Genomic DNA, 20,841 nt, shown 5'->3' on the forward strand with positions numbered 1-20,841 from the left:
TTCTGGGAACAACCCCCGGCTTCTGGTCCGATGGCCATCCAGCTGCAGAGTGTAAGTGAGGTTGGCAACCAGGTGCCCTGGGCAGGGTGGAAAGGCAAGAGTTGAATGATGGCAGATCCTGGGGCCGTGAGCCTGGATTTGGGGCAGGCAGCTGCGCTGGGAAGCAGGAAGACAGCACTGACCTTTGAACTGGGAGATGAGAGACTTGACCTGGAAACAGACTGTGATGTTAACGCCTTCCTTCTTCCTGTCGCTGGCGGAATGCGAGCACTCGACTTCGTGCACTGGGATCTCGGCCGGGGAGAAGGCCATGGTCGTGATGATATCCACCACAGGCCGGGACCTGCAGGGAAGGAAACAACCAACGCTCTCCCTCGGCCTCAACTGCCGTCCCCAGCCAGACCTGGGGCTCCAGCTAGCAGAGTCCAGAGGACTCCCCTTCCCTAAAGCAGACCTCAATGTCACTGTCTCTTTGCAACGAAAATAATAATGATAATTCATTAGGGCTCCCCATAATGATAATTCTTCCTAGCAGCCTTCTGACCCATTTCTCACACAGAAGAATGAGCTTTTAAAAAGAAAAGTCAGGGCTTCCCTGGTGGTACAGTGGTCAAGAATCTGCCTGCCAATGCAGGGGACACAGGTTCGAGCCCTGGTCCAGGAAGATCCCACATGCTGCGGAGCAACTAAGCCCGTGCGCCACAACTACTGAGCCCGCGCACCACATCTACTGAGCCCACACACTTAGAGCCCGTGCTCTGCAACAAGAGAAGCCACCGCAATGAGAAGCCCGCATGCCTCAACGAAGAGTAGCCCCCGCTTGTCACAACTAAAGAAAGCCAGCATGCAGCAACGAAGACACAACGCAGCTAAAAATAAAAATGAATGAATGAATGAATGAATGAATTTATAAAAAGAAAAGTCAGGGAATCCCCTGGTGGTCTAGTGGTTAGGACTCTGAACTTTCACTGCCAAGGGCCCAGGTTCGATCCCTGGTCAGGGAACAAAGATATTGAGCTTCCATGCCAGTAACCTTTCAAGGATGCCCCATGGTATTCAGAATAAAGTCTAAACTTTTCACTGTCTGTGCCATACCATCTGCCTCTCCAGGCTTCTTTTTTTTTTTGGCTGCGCTGGTTCTTAGTTGTGGCATGTGGGATCTTCAGTGCCGCATGTGGGGGGATCTTTAGTTGCGGCATGTGGGGTCTAGTTCCCTGCCAGGGATTGAACCCGGGCCCCTTGCATTGGGAGCACGGAGTCTTACCCACTGGACCACCAGGGAAGTCCCTCCTCTCTAGTCTCACCTCCTGCCACACTGACCCTATTTCTGTGCCTTGAACACGTCACACTTTTGCCTGCCTTACAGCCTTGGCACCTCCTGGGCTTTCGACACAGAAAGCTCTTACCCCAGATTTCTGCAAGCCTGGCTCTTTCTCATCTTTCAAGTCCCAGTTCCTCAGAAAGGCCTTTCTTGGCCACCCAGTCTATAGTAGATCTCCCCTGCTATTCTCTCTCACAGAACCCTGCTCATGTCCCTCATGGCACTTATCACAATTGTAATGATCTATTTATTTGCTTTACTTTTTTATTATATGTTTCCCCACACATACACTGTATCCAATGCCTTGTTCCGTATTGAAGACAGTATCTAGTCGCTAGATGACGCTACATGAGGCTTCCAGTGACTCTAAGATCTGGGTCAGGCAGGAAATGCCATCACCATTTCAAAGATGAAGAAACTGAGGTCCTGAGAAGCAAAGTGACTGGGGTAAGATCACCCAAGAAGTCAGCGGCAGAGCTTCGACTTGACTACAGGTCACCAGGTTCTAAAGCCGTCCCACGTCTCTCTAGGAGGTTTTAGTGTTAGATAGGCCTGGATTCATATCCCAGTCTGTCACTGAATAGCAGCTGTTTAACCTGGAGCCAGACACAAAGCCGGTATAAAAGGAGAACCAGGGCTTCCCTGTGGCGCAATGACTGACATGTATTTTCTTCACAGGGAAGAGTATATTTTCCCTGATTGTGACAACTAAATCGTAATTTGATAAACTGGTTTTCTCTGGATTTTGCATACAAATAATGAAGGCTTAGAGAACCTTGTTTGAAATAAATTCCTAATGGTTTAAAAAAAAAAAAAAAAAAAAAAGGACAACCAAACTCACAGGTTTGAGCCGAGGACCAAATGCGCCAATGTCGATAAGCATTTAGCACGATGCCTAGTACATCGTAACTGCTGAAAGGATGAGGACTGAAATCATCCCCAGGTAGGACTCAGGAGTCCCATCTTACCTCAGCACGATCACCTGGCTCTCAGCCCCTACAGCCACATCTACCAGGCCGTCCCCGCCAAGGTCCTTCACCCCGTGGATGGAGCGTCCAAACCATCGAATTCCTGGGAGCATCCGGGTCCCTTCTATCCGCTGAGACCAAGAGAGAAATTCATGCTAAGCTGGGGAGAGGATGGGCGGAAGGGCGGGAAGAGTCGGGCTGAGGAGTGGGGTTGGGGCTTGGTGGCTGCCAGCTGCCTGGGAATGGGTTCTGATTGGCAGGCGAGGTACCTCACCTGACTGGGCCAGTGGCTCAGCCCCGCTTGCTGCCCATTGAAGATGTACACAGCCCCCTGCTCTTCCAGAGGGGCTCCCACGGCCACGTCCGTCAGCTCATCCCCATTGATGTCCGTCAGGGCAGCGATGACTGCTCCAAATCGCCCAAGGGGGTAGCCGGGATCCCCGTGCAGCTCTGAGACCAAGTCGAACCCCAGCTGGGAAGGAGCAAGGCAACAAGTCCCACCTCAGTCACTCAGCACTAACCACTGGACCGCCAGGGAACTCCCCACCTTTGTTATCTGTGTGACTTTGTGCCTTTGGAAAGTTGCCCAGCCTTGCTGAGCTGCGATGTTCCCATTTGTAAAATAAAGCTCATAGTATCCCAGAAGGTGATTATGAGAATCAAACGAGGTATCCTATATATAAAAAGTTTGGCACTGGGCCTTGCACACATTTTACCCACCTCCGCATATTTGCTATTGTTTGTCGTTGTTCTAAGGGTCTGATTAACACAGGATCAGGCAGGGAAAGGCTTTCAGAATAACTGAGACCTGAGAAGGCAAGGGAGTCTCTTTCTCCCACATTCTCCACGCATTGTCCTGGTCCCCACCTTTTTTCTCTGGTAGATAAACACCCGGCCTCCTCTCTGCTCGCCATAGAACAGGGGGGCTCCAACCAGCAGCAGCTCTGTCTCCCCATCTTGGTCCATGTCAACGCCACACAGCTCGCCACCAAAATAAGAGCCAATCTGCAGGGAGAGGAAGACGTTTGAGGAAGAAACCTAGAGCAGGACACCTCCCTCCCCATCAAGTGCACCATATCCATCCTACTTTAAGCCCTCAAATGAAGGTCCAAGTCCTGGATCCCACTTAGAGCCCGTATGAATTCAGACAAGTTGGGATCTTAAGTTGGCAAGTGGGTTTGACAAAGCTAACCTCAGAGGCTTTGCAGGGGAACAAATGTGGCAGTGCTCGGCACAGGGCGAGTGCTCAGCAAGTGGATGTGTTCAGAAGACAGCAGGAAGCTGTCACTCCAACCCACCCTTGGGCGGACGCCCCCGCAATCACGCTCACCTGGATCCCATCTATTTTCTGGATTTGGCTCCAAGGTTCTCCGCCCTTTGGCTCTTGGAACAGCAACACCCGCCCTACGTGCTGGTACCGGGGGGCTCCAGCTGCCAGCAGCGACGTGGTTTGTCGGGAGGGCAGCCAGGTCACCGTGTAGCCTGAGGAGACACCGAGCGTGGGGCTTGGAGTTAGGAACACAATGGCTGCTGAATGTAGGTAAAACCTAGGGGGAAAGGCGGCAGAGACACTGGGAAGCTGGGTTAGCAGCAAAGATGCATTGAGTCGGCCAGAAGACCTTCTCCAGAGAAGAGCAGCCACGTGCTCCGAGGAGTACAAATCCTGCCGTCAGGGTCTAAGACTGCGTTTCTCGAACTGTGGACAACACACATGCGCAGGACGAAGCGGCCGCGTACTGCAGGGTTAACATCTTCCTGAGGCTCAGTTCACCTAAGGGTTTATAAAGGAGACTACCTTCTTTTTAAAGAGTAAAGTGAAATGGAATATATTAGTAAGAAGAAGGCAAAGTTTGCACTAACATTAAAAATAAAGCAGCAGATGCCTCAAGACTGCCAGCCTGCCCTGTTTCAGACTTGGCAGCCCCTACATTGCATGACCCAACTTCCTTTTTTTTTTTTTATCATCTTTATTGGGGTATAATTGCTTTACAATGGTGTGTTAGTTTCTGCTTTATAACAAAGTGAATCAGTTATACATATACATATGTTCCCATATCTCTTCCCTCTTGCATCTTCCTCCCTCCCACCCTCCCCATCCCACCCCTCCAGGCGGTCACAAAGCACCGAGCCGATATCCCTGTGCTTTGCGGCTGCTTCCCACTAGCTATCTACCTTACGTTTGGTAGTGTATATATGTCCATGCCTCTCTCTCGCTTTGTCATAGCTCACCCTTCCCCCTCCCCATATCCTCAAGTCCGTTCTCCAGTAGGTCTGTGTCTTTATTCCTGTCTTACCCCTAGACCCTACTTCTTAAAACCAATCTCTTTATAGGTGATAGATAGATAGATAGATAGGAAAAGAGAGGAAAAGAATTATGTATCTATATAGAGATACAGATACAGATATACATATAGATATATCCTATGGGCTTTGTTTCTCTGGAGAATCCTGATAAAATAATATATACATATGTATGTTATTATTTACATATATATGTGTATACATATATAAAGAGAGATCAACAAATGTGGCAAATGTTAACAACTGATAAATCTAGGTGAAGGGTATATGGATATTCATTGTACTATTAACTTTTCTCAAAGTGTGAAAATTTTTGCAGAAAAATTTGGTAGAAAAGATTAAAGATGCGTTTCAATGGAAAAGTTTGGTAAGGTAGTACAACTCAGTGAGCATGGAGACACAGCCTAATAAAAATACTGAAATTTAAACATAAGGAGTGGTGGACTTCCCTGGTGGCGCGGTGGTTAAGAATCCGCCTGCCAATGTAGGGAACACGGACGGGTTCAAGCCCTGGTCCAGGAAGATCCCACATGCTGAGGAACAACTAAGCCCATGCACCACAACTACTGAGCCCGTGCACTTGGAGCCCATGCTCCGCAACAAGGGAAGCCACCGCAATGAGAAGCCCGCACACCACAACAAAGAGCAGACCCCGCTCGCCGCAACTAGAGAAAGCCCGTGCGCAGCAACGAAGACCCAACACAGCCAAAAATTAATTAATTAATTAATTTTTTAAAAACCCATAAGGAGTGGTGATTGTACAGCACAGAGAATACAGCCAATATTTTATAATAACTATAAATGGAGCATAACATATAAAACTTTTGAACCACTATCTTGTACACCTGAAACAAATATGTTATTGTAAATCAACTATACCTCAAGAAAAAAAAAAAAGCAGGAGACTTGAAAACATCTCTGCTTCAAGGTATCACTGAGGTTGTCTACATACTTCACAAATCCTGTGGTTGAGGTTCCCTGCCCTCTGTTCCTACAGTGATGAAATGCTGGAGGAAATGCTGCAGGAAATTGGACCAGGGATTGGGCGGGAGCCAGGAGCCACCTCCCAGGAATGCTCTGAAGATGACTCATTGACCCAATTTGAACTTCTTTGTTTATTTTTTTGTTTTTGTTTTGTTTTGTTTTGTTTTGTTTTTTTGGTACACGGGCCTCTCACTGCTGCGGAGCACAGGATCCGGACGCGCAGGCTCAGCGGCCACGGCTCACGGGCCCAGCCGCTCCGCGGTATGTGGGATCCTCCCAGACCGGGGCACGAACCCGTGTTTCCTGCATCGGCAGGCGGACTCCCAACCACTGCGCCACCAGGGAGGCCCTGTTTATTTTTTTTGAATTAATTTTTATTGGAGTACAGTTGATTTGCAATGTTAGGTTAGTTTCTACTGTACAGCAAAATGAATCAGTTATACATATACATATATCCACTTTTCAAGATTCTTTTCCCATATAGGTCATTACAGAGTACTGAGTAGAGTTCCCTGTGCGATACAATAGGTTCTTATTAGTTACCTATTTTATGTATAGTAATGTGTATATGTCAGTCCCAATCTCCCAATTTATCCCTCCTCCGCATGACCTTCTTTGCTCAGAGCAGTTAAAAGTGAATGAGAAAAACAGATGTCCGAGCCTATAGCCCATGAGAGGAAGGGTGAAGAGGCTGAACCACTCTCCTGTTTCTTCACGTATATTCCCGAAGTACAAGGGTTAAGAAATTGCCCTTTGGGCTTCCCTGGTGGCGCAGTGATTGAGAGTCCGCCTGCCGATGCAGGGGACGTGCGTTCGTGCCCCGGTCCGGGAAGATCCCACATGCCGCGGAGCGTCTGCGCCCGTGAGCCATGGCTGCTGAGCCATGGCTGCTGAGCCTGCGCGTCCAGAGCCTGTGCTCCGCAACGGGAGAGGCCACAACAGTAAGGGGCCCGCGTACCGCAAAAAAAAAAAAAGTAAAAAAAAAAAAGAAATTGCCCTTTGAAATCAGAGAGACAAGGTTTTAATCCGAGTATCACTTTCTGGCTGTATAATCTTGAGTAAATTACTTCATATGTCTGAGCCTCAGTCTTCTCGTCTAAAAAAAAAACTGGGACAATACCAACCTTATAGGGGGCTTTTGAGGATTAAATAAGACCGTGGATGTAAAATGCTTAGCACCATGTTACTGAGATCTAAAGTAAGGTCTGAAGGATAGTAGCATAGTAGGCAATCAAGATTATATTTACGTCTACATGTATACAACACACACATACATCTGTGTGTGTGTATATAGTGGTATGGGTGCCTAACTAGAGATTCAACTTTGGGTTATTTCTTCTTATTCAGTGAGCAAATTTGCCAGCTATTTTGCAGTACAGTCATCTCTATGTATCTGCAGGGGATTGGTTCCAGGACCTGCCCCGATACCAAAATCCACCACAGATGCTCAAAGTCCCACAATGGGCCTTTGGTATCCCCGGCTTCCAAATCTGGGGATTCAACCAACCATGGATCATAAACATGGAACCTGCAGCTGCAGAGGGCCAACTGGATACTGAAGAACAGAAAACCACCTTGAAGGCAGTAGTGTAGGTGCTGCAGTGTAAGTGCAGTGGTTACTAAGCACAGATTTGGGGCTGGACTACCTGGGTTCCACCTACTAGTCTGTGACCCTGGGGAAGTTATTTAAAGTCTCCTGGGCTCAGTTTCTTCACCTGTAAAATACAGATGATAAAAATACCTACTTACAGGGTTGTTGGGAGGATAAAATGAGATAAAAATAAGTTAATATGTGCCATGCACTTAGAACAGTGCCTGGCACATAATACTTGCTCAGTAAAGAAAAAGAAAAGGAAAAAAATCAGAGGGCAGTCTCCCTTAGAAGGGTAAGGGTAGATGCAAGATGAATAGCACCAATTTTCCCGAGGAAAGTATTTAATAAGATCTTGTGTTTTGAAAGTTTAATAATAATCTTTGTGTACTGAGCCCACCCCCAGCCAAGGGTCATGGGTGAGGCAGGGTGGAGGGTGGTGGTTCTAGATCTATGAGGAGGCAGAACCTGGAAGCACTCCTATCCCAGGGCTCTTGGAGTCCGTTCGTGCCTTGAAACAGGCTGACTCTTTGAATGTGAACTAGACGAGCTATAACCCCAAGCGCAAGGGTGAGGCCGTTCTGCTCCTGAGACTGGCATCGGCTTGGATGGACAGCATCCCCGGGACTGTGCAGGACAAGACACCAAGAGGCAGAGAAAAGCAACAGCAGTTGTGGATTGACCAGCCTCGTTTCCTCTGTGCTTGATATCTGAGAACTCTTGAGACTGAACCAACCCTGGAGTTCCTGGACAATTCAAGGGGAGGAAGCCTCACGGAGGAGGGGCTGGTCCTCCAGCCGATGAGGCAGGTTGTTTTAAAGTGGACTCGGGATTTAATTTATAGGTATAACCGAGTAACGACGCAGAGAAGTCACTGCCATTGAAAAACGTTTATCACTCACAGCTCCCCAAAGCAGGCGCCACAGCAGGCCTTGCAGGGCCACATGGGAGAAGCCCCAGGGTGGAAGGAGCAAGGGGAGAATGGCCCAGAGCTGTTACTGCAGTTTCAGTGGGAAGGAATGAGGGAGGCAAGGCAAGTTGGAGCAAGCTTAGGACTGGACGGTTTGAATAATGTTGGCAGGCTCTGGGTTATAATTATCTAGTACCTGGGCCTGGGGTGGTTTACGTCAGGGTGGATAATGGCGTGGTGTGTGAAAGTTAGATAAAAGGGTGGTTGGGATGCAGTGTCTGGATTGGCCAGTTGGCCTATGGAAGGCCTGCTCCCAGGCAAGTTGTTTTCTACCTGTAGGAATTAGCTGGCCCTGGGAGGAGCCAGTCTCTCCAGGATTAGCAAGGCCACACGATGTCAAAGCATCATAAGGTACAGAAAATAAAAACATGATTAATACACAGGTGAAGGGTTAGTAAGGGGAAAATGAAGACTATTATAACCATATTTAAACTGAGTTTGTTCATGTTGTTGCTTAATTGCTTTCATTATTATTTTGAAAGTCAATCTGAGTGACTCCCTGGTTCCCCAAAGCTGAAAGAACACAGCAGAAAAGAGAAGTACTCACCCAAATATCCTGCCCTCACTTCTGGTGTCAATGGTTCATTCCCAACAAATGTATCACCCCGCAGGTCTGTCTTCAGATCGAGAAAGCCCCCAGCCCAGTCCTTGGCTCCAGCGGCCCCTACAATGCCATGGTCCTGCCCAGGGAGGGAGATGAGTGCGGGTCAGCTACGTTACCACCACATCCCTCAGCCGGTAGTGTCAGGCCTGCCACTCACCCTGCTGAGATCCGCGCTGATCCCGCTGGAGGACAGCTCCATGTTGAAGGATGTCAGGTCCTGTTTGCTTGTGCCTGAGGGACGAGGTAGGGAGAATGGGCCGAGACCCAAGGAGCAGTGAAAACAGTGATGCTCAAGAAAGGACTGAGGAAAAAACACAGCATCTACCCGTAGGCAAGGTAGAAAGAGCATGAACTTTTTTTTTTTGGCAGCTCTGTGCAGCTTATGGGATTTTAGTTCCCCGACCAGGGATCAAACCCAGCGCCCTGGCAGTGAGAGTGCCAAGTCCTAACAACTGGACTGCCAGGGAATTCCCAAGAGCATGAACCTTAGCGTCAGACGGGGAAGCAACTTATGCCCTGAGTCTCCCGCGACTCTCCACGCGCCCCAGGTATGGATATTACGTTCCCCGACTCAGCACGTCTAAGAGGCAGCTCTTGATTTCTGCTTCTACTCAGGCTTCCCCTCTTCAGTGAATAGCACCCCACACTCACCTAGTGACTCACGCTAAAATCCCCGGAAACAACCTTGATTCTTCCCTTTTCCCTCCATTCTACCTCCAACACGTGACCAAATCATGATAGCTCTACCTGCAAGACACATCTGCCCACTTCTGTGAATCGTCTGTATCACCGCCACACTGGCCCAAGCCATCCTCCTCTTGTGCCTGACTAAGGCAGGAGCTTGCTAATTTGGTCTCTTTGACTTCATTCTTTTCTTTTTTTAAAAAATTAAATGTATTATTTTGTTGGCCGTGCTGCACAGCACTTGGGTTATTAGTTCCCTGACCAGGGATCAAATCTGTGCCTGCTACAGTGGAAGTGCAGAGTCCTAACCACTGGACCACCAAGGAAGCCCCTCTGACTTCATTCTTCCTCTTTCTATGCCTTTTTTCACAGAGCAAGTTGTGTACTCTTTTTAAAAAATGTACATCAGACCTCATCTTTCCCTTTCTTAAAACCCTTCGTAACTTCTCATTGGTCTGAAGACTAAAATCCAAACTCATGAGGAGCTGGGAGTCCCCTCCCTTCCTCTCCAAACCTCTGTCTCCCTTACTCCCCACACTGCTATTACACTGACCTTTTTTCCTGTTCCTCCAGCACACCGAGCCCTGCCCCATCTCCTGGCCTTTGCACTTGATCTGCTCTCTGACTATAATGCCCTTTGCCCACACTTCTCCTATGGCTGTCTGATTCTCATCTTTCATGCCTCAGCTCAAAAGTTATCTCAGTGAATTTTACCTCACTTTAAAAAAAAGCACCTCACAGGATTTCCCTGGTGGTCTAGTGGTTAGGATTCCGGGCTTTCACTGCTGGCTCAGGTTCAATCCCTGGTCAGGGAACTGAGATCCTGCAAGCTGTGTGGCGTGGCCAAAAAAAATTGCATCTCAGAAAGGCCTTCCTTGAAAAGCTTATTTAAAGTGGCTTCTTCCAATTATATCTGTCTTATCACTTTACTCATTTTCTTTATAGCACTTACCACAAGCTTGAATCATCCTGTTTGTTTACTGTCTTTCTTTAAACAACCTGAATGTGAGTTCTATGTTGGCAATATCCCTGAGAGTCTGAGTCACAGTGCCTGCTCCATGGTTGTTGCCAGCATGAATAAATAAAATGAAAATAATACCACCAGCCTTGCAAGGATACTGAGAAGAACCGATTCAATGATATAGATAAAGTGCCTGTTACCTGTAAGCTTTCAAGAACCATAGCAATTATTATGAAGATTTATTCATTCACTGAAGAAACATTTAGAGTCACTAAATATTTGGTGCCAGGGATACAGGGGTGGGAAAGCAGGCACAATACTTGTCACTAAACCTCTCAGTTTAGTGTGGGAGACAGACATCTAATAGAGAGCACTTTTTTTTTTTAAATTTATTTTTTTGACTGCGTCAGGTCTTAGCTGTGGCATGTGGAATCTTCCACTGCGGTGCTCAGGTTTAGTTGCCCCGCGGCATGTGGGATCTTAGTTCCCTGACTAGGGATTGAAACCGCGTCCCCTGCATTGGAAGGCGGATTCTTAACCACTGGACCACTAGGGAAGTCCCCTAATAGAGAGTTCTAATACAATGTATGTCACAGGGGCTGTGACAGGGAATGTACAGTGGTTAAAGCAGCACATGCGAGCCCAGACTTGGGATCAGCGAGAACTTATCAGAGGGAATGACATCTAAACTACGATCTGAAGGATGAGTAAGGGCAGGGAAGGATAGAGGATAAGAGCTATGATTTATCAAGAGTCTACAAGGTACCAAGCACTTTGCTAAGCAGTCATTAGGGCTTGAATTGTGTTCCCTGAAGAAAAGTTGTCTAAGTCCTAACCCCTAGTACCTCAGAATGTGACCTTATTTGGAAATAGGGTCTTTTCAGAGGCAATCAAGTTAAAATGAGTCATTAGGGTGGGCCCTGATCCAATCTGACTGGTGTCCTTATTAAAAGGGGTAATTTGGACACAGAGGGACAGACACAGAGAGAAGATGATGGGTAAACACACAGGGAGAAGACGGCCAGGCGACCAGAGTGATGCAGCTACAAGTCAAGGAACACCAAGGACTGTTAGCAAACACCAGAAATTAGAAGACGCCGGGAAGGATTCTCTCCGAAACCATCACAAGGAGCGTGGCCCTGTCAAACCTTTGATTTCTAACTTCTAGCCTCCAGAACTGCAAGACAACACATTTCTCTTGCTTTTTTTTTTTTTTTCTCTTGCTTTAAGCCACCTAGTTTTTGGTACTTTGTTACAGCAGCCCTAGGAAATGAATACAGCAGTTAAACCTTATAACCCTCTGAGACTGGTATCACTATCCCCCTTTAACAGAGAACAACGAGGCTCGGAGAGGGAAAGTGACCTGGCTGAGGTCACACAGCACAGGCAGAGTGAATTCTTGAGCAGGTCTGCCTGGTCCCATTAAATATAATCCATTGCCTCTTCAAGTGAACTGAACACCAAGGCTGTGTCCTAGTGAAGGGGCTTCCTGGGGGAATCAGGTACCTTTCAGCAGACTAAGCTACCTGGGGAAATACTCTCCCATAGGCAGTCCACCATCTGGCGACTACAATCAAACCTTCTCTTATTCTGGGCCAAAGAAGAGGGCCTGTGAGCTCCTTGCACTTGGCCCCTGCCTGCTTGCCTGTCTTAAATAATTTGAGGCCCAGGACAAGTGACAATGAGGGAGGTGAGTGAGGAGAGGAAGGGATTATAGTCATTCTACAGGGCTCAGCTGATGCCTACAAGATATATGTCAGCTCGGGGACCTATCCTGGACCAGGCTGAGCTTCAAGAGGAAGACAGACTTTCAGAGGGAAACAGAGGCTGCTCCTAAATCACCCTCCCCTACGTTCCTACCTGAGGTCTTTTAACCGGAGAGCTCTTAACACAGTGGCAGACGCTCCGTAAGCTCCGGTGATTATTATTCCGCGTGTCCTTAGTCTAATGTCCCAGGTGAGGTTCTGTATACATCCCCCTGAACCCTCTCTTCCAGGGTCTGCCACTCACCTTCAATGACATAGATCTTTTTTTGCAGCTCGGTGAATAGATCTTTCAGCTTCTCAAATGTGTCCAGAATCTTTACAAACTCCTCTGCAGGTTTTGAGGCAAATTCATGGAGTGTCTCCTGACTTTCCTTGGTCTTAAAATACTTTCCAATCTGGAAGAAATGAAGAGTGAAGAGCTAGAATCCCCAGAATGGCAGACCAATTTTCTGTTATTTTCACAAGACCCTGGCCCCAGGGAGAAAGGGAGTGGGGTTCAGGAATAGGAGAGGGAAGATGGGTCGTAAGAAGAAGCAGAGACCTGGACCCCGTACCCCAATGATGTAGCGGATGATGTCTTTGGCCACGTCAATGTTGGCTTTGTCAGTGGCTTCCCCATCAGTGATGATGATAAGCACTTTGGTGGCATCTGGCCGGGCCCCCAGCTCTTGCTGGAACACCTTGGTCCTGTGTCCCAGAAGGGGGGGATGTGAGAGACTCCCCGCAAATCACCTGAGGTCTCCCCCTTACCCTGCTCATTAAGTTACTGTCCTGCTGATTATGCCAAATCCCTTCTCACAATTCCCAGACAGCTATTCCCAGCCTTCAAAGCTCTCCTCTGAACCTCCTTCCTCACCCTGGTTGCCATATCCCTCCTTCTGGACCAGTGGTCTTCAACTGAATCCTGGGCAGCCACGAGGTTGTCCCAGAGTCTGTGGGCAGTGAGGGGAAACTCTGAGCTTCCTACTCTTCGTTTCAACCACGTGGCAACTACCCTTTAATCAGTTAGATATGCTGGTGATCTAGGTGAGATTCCAGTGGAAGGGTGGGCTCCATGGCAGAAGGAAATTGGAAAGCCACTCTTCTAGAGAAAGCTCATATAACACCCCCTTCTGCCTCCCCTACCATTGCCAGGCTACCTGTACATCTCTGCTGCAGCAAATCTCCCAGGTAATCAGAGACTTGTTTCTGTGTCAATTTTTCCCCAAACCAGATTTGCTGCTGTATCTCTGGCTCCTGACTCAGAGTAGGTGCTCAGTGCACGCAACAGAAGAGAAAGAAGGAAGGAGTGAATTCTGGACAGGCCGAGGCTCCAAATTCCTGCCCTGCCCACAGCCTCCTTCTGAAGCAAGACAGGCTGCCCACAGCTTCCACTGGGACAGCCGCTCTATTTGAACATCCTCCTCTCCTCACCCCACAGCTAACCAAAGATAGACAATTAATCCAAGAGCAGCCAGTCCACAACCCCTGACTTATGGCATGACCTGTACTGGGAACAGAAGCTGAAAGTCACCTGAAGAGGCCACAGTGGGAGGTGAATAGATACAGAGAGGAGGGCGGGAGAGCTACTTGGAAGCTGCCACAGACAGAGGAACCTGATGGGTGGGGTCAAAACCACGTCTTGTTCTATCTCGGATGCAAATGTTTCCCTAACTTCCATCCACCTGGACATGGCCTATCATGGATCCTCCTCATGGATTTCCACCCTGGTTTAAACAACTATCATCTCTCATCTGGAGTTTTCAATGTCTGCGAATTGGCATCCCTGTTTCCACCCTTGCCCCTTCCACAGTCTAATATCAACCCTGCAGCCAAGGGGATCCTTTTAAAAACATAAATCAGATTATCACTCCTTTGATCAAAACCACCAATGGGGCTTCCCTGGTGTTGCAGTGGTTAGGAGTCCGCCTGCCGATGCAGGGGACACGGGTTCGTGCCCTGGTCCGGGAGGATCCCACATGCCGTGGAGTGGCTGGGCCCGTGAGCCATGGCCGCTGAGCCTGCGCGTCCGGAGCCTGTGCTCCGCAGTGGGAGAGGCCACAGCAGTGAGAGGCCCGTGTACAGCAAAAAAAAAAAAAAAAAAAAAAAACACCAATGATTCTCATCTCACTCAGAGGAAAAGCCAAAGTCCTCACTAAGGCCTCATCCAGACTTCGATGGTCTCTCTGACTTCATTTCCTACTGCTTGAACTCATCACTTACTTCTTTCCAGGCACACTGGTGTCCTGGTTCTTCTGTAAACATCCCAAACATGGGATCAGGGCCTCTGCTGTTCCCTCTATCTGGAACGGTCTTCCTTCAGGTATCCACATGGCCTGCTTCCTCACCTCCAACAGGTCTTTGCTCAGATGTAACCTTCCCTGATCTTCCCATTGAACATTTGCTTTATTTTTCTTTGTAAAACTTATGTCTTCTACTATATATTTATTACATTTCTCTCCCCTACTAGAATGTTAAGCTCCAGGAGGGCAGAGACTTTTCTTTGTTTTGTTCACTGTTAATTCCTAGCACCTAGAAAATGGCAAACAAAAACCTGCCGGCCAGAGCCAGCCCACAGCTTGTTTTTGTATGGTCTCTGGGCTAAAAATGGTTTTTATATTTTTGTTTTTAAAGAGTTACAAAAACAAAGAAGAGTATGCAACAGATAACTGTTATGTGGCCACAAAAGTCTAAAATAGTACTATCTGGCCCTTTATAGAAAAAAATCTGCCAAGTCCTGACCTGGAACACTGCCTGGCACACAGCCAGATGGTCAAGAATTAATTATGAAATACATTTCCGTGACCGCTTCTTTTTGTTCCCACAGTTGACACCTTTTGGGGTATCTTTCCATCCTGTGGGGACCCAGTTCTCTAAGAACTGCCCCCTTCCCAATGGAGGTGGGACCCCTGAATCCATGTGACTCTACGCCATGAAGCAGAACAAGGCCTCAGCTGGTTGACCCATGGACACACCATCTAGGCTCAGCCAATCAGATTTCCTCTCCTGGAGGCTAGAATTTAGGTTGTTCACCTGAATTGAGGAACTGAGGCTGCCATTTTTTCAATGGACATTGTTTGATCATGTACCCACCAGAGCCATCTACAGAGAGAAGAATGAAGTAAACATGACAGGTCAAGTAAGCCCCCTAAAAAGAGAGCTGGAAACACATGCAGAGTCTTGAGATATGTCACATGCATGTTTAATTTATGCAAATCCAACTTTCTTTGCTTGGCAAAGAAATATAAATGAAAAATACAAGTGTAATAGTACAGGAGATCCTTTCTGCTATTTCACTCAATCTGAGCGTATGCCCCTGGGGAGCATGAGATAGGAGATGTAATTCTCTTATTCCCCAAAGTGGTCTCAGTTTCCATGGCCACTCTAATGTTTAAATACAGGTATTTAAAAAATACACAATATGGCCCTTTAACACAGTCCAACTACATTCATCTAGGCCTCAATTTAAACACAGTAATCTGATCCAACTCTGGGTTAGTAGGTTTAGAAAATCAGGATATGCTAGTTTCCATTATGGGACTTGGATATATTGACTCTGATGAACAATTCAAAGAATAATTAAAAAATAATCTGACTCTCTGAGATTTGTATTCATACACTGACTTCAAAAGCTGATCCCCAACTAACATGTGACTCTACCATGGCTGCCATCATTCACAATCTCTTTTCAAGTTCTGGTTCTAATCCCTCATGAGGCCTGGAAATATTTTCTGTCCCAAAGGTTCATGAGCTATCCCTGCATCCTCTCATGAACTCCCTTTTGGGATTTAGCTGGTGCAGAGTCCTGTTATAATCAAAAGAACCCCGGAATTCCCTAGCAGTCCAGTGATTAGGAGTCTGTGCTTTCACTGCCCAGGGCCCGGCTTCAATCCCTGGTCGGGGAACTAAGATCCCACAAGCCACATGGCGTGGCCAAAAATAAATAAATAAATAAAATAAAAAATAATCAAAAGAACCTGGACTATAACACAATATTGTAAATCAACTAAATACTTCAATAATAATAATAATAAAGAACCTGGAATAAAATTGCTCCAGTAGAATGCTTACAATAACCTGCCCCTTGCTGAACCCACCTGTTGAGTTCCTACACCCTGTAACTTGAAGAAGCTAGTACACACAGAACAACTGACGGATGGGCTCTCTCACAAAAGGGAACTCACGCAACATAGTTGATGGCACCAAAGGTGTTGGTCAACAGGCGCATGTGTTTGACGTTGGCAAGCAGAATATCAGGGTCCTTCCGTTGAACATAATCCAAGAAAGTAAATTCTGTTTTGTAGTTTGAGGAAAACTGAACAGCCGCAAACTAGAAAAAGGAAAGAAGACATAAAATGTCATTACATAATCCTTCCCACTTGTTTGCTCCAATCTCTACATTTTTTTATAAGTTTATTTTATTTTATAAATTGATTTATTTATTTTTGGCTGCATTGGGTCTTCATTGCTGCGCTTAAGCTTTCTCTACTTGTGGCAAGCGGGGGCTACTCTTCATTGTGGTGCGCGGGCTTCTCATTGTGGTGGCTTCTCCTGTTGCAGAGCACGGGCTCTAGGTGCGCAGGCTTCAGTAGTTGTGGTGCATGGGCTTAGTTGCTCCGCGGCATGTGAGATCTTCCCAGACCAGAGCTTGAACCCGTGTCCCCTGCATTGGCAGGCGGATTCTTAACCACTTGCACCACCAGGGAAGTCCCACCCATCTCTACTTCTTTTTTTCTTTTTTTTTTGCGATACGTGGGCCTCTCACTGTCGTGGCCTCTCCCGTTGCGGAGCACAGGCTCCGGACGCACAGGCCCAGTGGCCATGGCTCACGGGCCCAGCCGCTCCGCGGCATGTGGGATCTTCCTGGACCGGGGCACGAACCCGTGTCCCCTGCATCGGCAGGCGGACTCTCAACCACTGCACCACCAGGGAAGCCCTCTACTTCTTATCCAGGACCTGGGCAACCCAACTGCACATTCCTGCCTTGAATCATTCTTTTGTTTTGTTTTTTTGGTCACACCTCTCAGCATGCGGGATCTTGGTTCCCTGACCAAGGATGGAACCCATGCCCCTTGCAGTGGAAGCATGGATTCACCAGGGAAATCCCTCGAATCATTCTTTTGAAAATGAGGCTGTATATAAACAAACACAGAAATAAATCAACCTGGAACCCGTTATGGAGTGCTGTCTGCTGGGCTCCAGTTCTCTGGGTTCTGCCTACCTCACCAATAGAGATGGTTCCCAGCAACCATATTTCTGCTGAGTGACCCTGCTAAACAGGATACAGTTGGCTGGGACTGAGGTGAGGCCAGTCAGAATCTCTCCTCTGAGAAATTGGAATTTGCAGAGGGAGGGGTTGCTTGAGAGGAAGATTGGAAAAAAAAAAACACCTCCTGAAACTTTAACATGTGAATTTGGGAGCTTTCCACAGGCCCATGTGATCCAAAGAAGCTGAGAGCCAGTCTACAGAGAGAAAGAGAGAGAGAGAAGGAAGCAAAAGCCAAAAAGAAACAGAAATGAGAATTAGGGAGAATTCTGGAAGCAGAAGTCCAGTAACAGCCATGCCCTTAGGTTCTAGAGACACCTTGTACTAAATTTTCCCTTTATGCCCTTAGCTAGCTCAGGTAGGCATCTATTGCCTACAACCAGGAATCCTAACTAATATATTTACCTGGTAGGAAGAGTTGCTGAGTTTCTTCATCACATCCTTCATGAAGTCCAGAATTTTCTGAAATTCATCTTGCTGCAAGCTCCTTGAGCCATCAAACAGAAATACCAAGTCCACGTTGCCCTTTATACATTCTACAGAGGCCAGACACAGAGGGACTTGGTAAAGAGTCTCTAGGGGTTGGCCTGCCCATGCCAGTTCCCATGTATGGGCAACCACTTGGAGGTATTTTTACCCACTGGATCCCCCCTTCCTTACCCTGATAACCAGGGTGTGCTTGCAGCACCGGACCCCTCAGATTCTGGCGGAAGAGGTAACACAGGCCACTTAGATAGATGTTCTGGTCACATGTCCGAGACAGCCCAGGGTCACAGGCCTGAAGGAATCAAAGATTTTTTAAAAGGTTGGGGCTTCTTCTTGCTGTGTGTCTTTAGGGCATCACCAACCCAGAACAAGAGCCTTCAGGGTCATCATCCCCCGACCTCATTCCCATCATCCAACTGGTTACTAAGGCAAGGTAATTCGGCCTCCAGGTATCTTGTGTCAGTCTCTCCATCCCCACTACCAATGTTATATGCCAACGGATGCTCGCTGCCTATAGGACGAAGTCTAAACTCCTTAGTTTGGCATTCATATAGTTTACAGGAGGCACTATCCTACATTTCCAAACCCATCCCCTTCTATTTCCAATTACACATACTGTGTTTAAGCCAAATCAAATGACTCCCTATTCCCAGAATATACAACGATGTTTCTTTCATTTATGACTATCTTTCCTGCCAGACTGTAATTTCTTGAAAGTCAGGGCTCATGTCATGGTCATCTTTGCATCTCACTCCCCTTCCCCCATCAGAACCCAGCACAATGCCAGGCATGTAAGAGTAGCTAAGTAATCAAGCTCCAATTAAATACTGGATAAATATTTCACTCGCTTAGCCTTCTATTTCTTATATACCTGTGTCAGAAGGATGTTGCTGGGATGAACTGTAAAGAGTAATAGACTTGTAATCAAATAGGAATTATATTCAGATCCTGGCTCTACCTCTTTAAAACCATGTGACCTTGACCACGTCTTTTAACCCCTTTGGTCCTGTTTCCTCGTGTGCAAAATCTGTATACTGATCCCTATCTCACCTGAGTGTCTTGAGGATTAAAAGAGATAAGGCAGTGTTTCCCAAACTTTAGGCGTTTGTGTACCAGTTCACAATTTCTGTCATATGGGCATATCATCCACACTATTATTTACTTAATATTTTATTTAACTAAAATTTACTTTTTTCAAAAAATTGAAGTATAGTTGATTTCCAATGTTGTGTTAGTTTTTGGAGTTCAGCAAAGTGATTCAGAATATATATATACATTCTTTTTCATATTTTATTTTCCACTATGGTTTACGACAGGATATTAAATATAGTTCCCTGTGCTATACTATAGGACCTTATTGGGGGAGGGAGGATGGAGGAGGGAAGGATTGGGAGTTTGGGATTAGCAGATGCAAACTATTATATATAGGATGGATAAACAACAAGGTCATACTGTACGGCACAGGAAACTATATTCAATATCCTGTGATAAGCCATAATGCAAAAGAATGTGAAAAAGAACATATGTATAACTGGGTCGCTATGCTGTATAGCAGAAATTGACACAACGTTGTAAATCAATTATACTTCAATAAAATTAAAAACAAAAACGAGAAACCAAAAACAAAACCCGAGAGGAACTTGTTTAAAATTTACTGTTTTAAACTTTAGCCTCATCCTATGCAATGCGAGCCAAGAAATCATGAATTTAACGTACCTGTTGAATATTTTTTCTAATAAGCCATTAAATAAATATATGACTATTAAAACATTAAAAGTTGTGTACCACCACAAATCACCTTGTATGTTAACGGTCACAGATATTGTACATTTGGAAAAAACACTGAGATAACTAAGGTCTCAAAAATAGCTGACTGATAGACGGTTCTCAATAAACACTGACTGAATCTGAATCTTCCTGATGCCTATAATCTTCTATAGCAGGGGTCCCCACCCCCTTGGCCCGCTACCCTTCTGGGGCCTGTTAAGAACTGGGCCTCACAGCAGGAGGCAAGCGGCGGCGAGCAAGCAAGCAAACCTTCATCTGCCTCTCCCCATGGCTTCCCTTCACCGCCTGTACCATCCCCCATCACCCACCCCAGCCCGTTCAGTGGAAAAACTGTCTTCCACAAAACCAGTCCCTGGTGCCAAAAAGGTTGGGGACCGCTGTTCTATAGGATCTTTAATCCATTTTTTTCTTTCCTTTGTCTCCCTTTCCTAGCATCAATCTTCACAGGCGCTGATATCACACTGTACAGAACTCTTACCAAAAGGCTGTCACTTGTGGGGTCTGTCGCCAAGGTCATTCCCAAGTACTTAGAGGTATAGTTGGAACCTGCAGGTACCAGAAGATTGGTCTGGAGGAACTTAGGCAATCCAGGTGTGATGGGGCCAGCCTTGATTTCCCGATACCATTCCTCCCAGCTCCCAAATCAGTTACTCACTACTCAGTCTGACTGGCAGGCAGTGTCCAATGCCTGGCTCGCACTGATAGAGGTTTCCCATGTTGTTCCCCTCACCTGGAGCTCCCACGACAACCCTGATGAGAAATCGCATCTGTGAGATGGAGTTGCCCAGGCCTTTACCCACCCACTCCTACTTATTAAGGGGGTTTGGACCCCCCACAAGATATCTCAAAGCAATTCAGCCACTCCTCTTCTGGGTGACTCCTCAGCCCCCATCTCGTCCGTGTTGAATCCCAGATAAATAATCCAATATGACAGAATTCTAGAAAGTTAAGGATATTTTCCATTTACAGTCCAGAAAAACAGAGGCCCAGAGAATGATCTGCTAGAACGTCACAATATGAGTTCATTTAATCAGCCAACAATTCAAAAGTCATTTATGGCTTACCTGCTATGTGCTAGGCTGTGGTATGTACTAGGGAGGGGTGGGGATTAGAGAGAAAAACCAAATCTCTGCCATCAAGGAGCTCACTGTCTAGTCTGGGAAAGAGGCTGG

The 20,841-nt window shown here is 46.8% G+C and overlaps 1 protein-coding gene across 2 annotated transcripts in view; it reads right to left on the minus strand.

Moving 5' to 3' along the window:
• Nucleotides 1–20,841, minus strand: part of ITGAL (integrin subunit alpha L) — a 45,505-nt gene that overhangs the window by 23,176 nt on the left and 1,488 nt on the right. For both annotated transcript variants that reach the window (XM_007452729.1, XM_007452728.1), the window contains exons 3-17: nucleotides 20,325–20,419; nucleotides 20,148–20,215; nucleotides 18,056–18,173; nucleotides 17,801–17,931; nucleotides 16,314–16,459; nucleotides 12,705–12,837; nucleotides 12,395–12,545; nucleotides 8,897–8,970; nucleotides 8,683–8,815; nucleotides 3,620–3,771; nucleotides 3,157–3,294; nucleotides 2,564–2,761; nucleotides 2,290–2,420; nucleotides 183–343; nucleotides 1–77 (exon numbers count right to left, since the gene is read on the minus strand). The exon at nucleotides 1–77 is cut by the window's left edge and continues 75 nt beyond it. In XM_007452729.1, the coding sequence (XP_007452791.1) occupies nucleotides 1–77; nucleotides 183–343; nucleotides 2,290–2,420; nucleotides 2,564–2,761; nucleotides 3,157–3,294; nucleotides 3,620–3,771; nucleotides 8,683–8,815; nucleotides 8,897–8,970; nucleotides 12,395–12,545; nucleotides 12,705–12,837; nucleotides 16,314–16,459; nucleotides 17,801–17,931; nucleotides 18,056–18,173; nucleotides 20,148–20,215; nucleotides 20,325–20,419 (1,906 nt within the window). The remainder of the gene's footprint in view (nucleotides 78–182; nucleotides 344–2,289; nucleotides 2,421–2,563; nucleotides 2,762–3,156; nucleotides 3,295–3,619; nucleotides 3,772–8,682; nucleotides 8,816–8,896; nucleotides 8,971–12,394; nucleotides 12,546–12,704; nucleotides 12,838–16,313; nucleotides 16,460–17,800; nucleotides 17,932–18,055; nucleotides 18,174–20,147; nucleotides 20,216–20,324; nucleotides 20,420–20,841) is intronic.

This window comes from Lipotes vexillifer, unplaced genomic scaffold (genome assembly GCF_000442215.2).
Source record: "Lipotes vexillifer unplaced genomic scaffold, Lipotes_vexillifer_v1.1 scaffold426, whole genome shotgun sequence".
In the NCBI taxonomy this organism is placed as follows: Eukaryota; Metazoa; Chordata; class Mammalia; order Artiodactyla; family Lipotidae; genus Lipotes; species Lipotes vexillifer.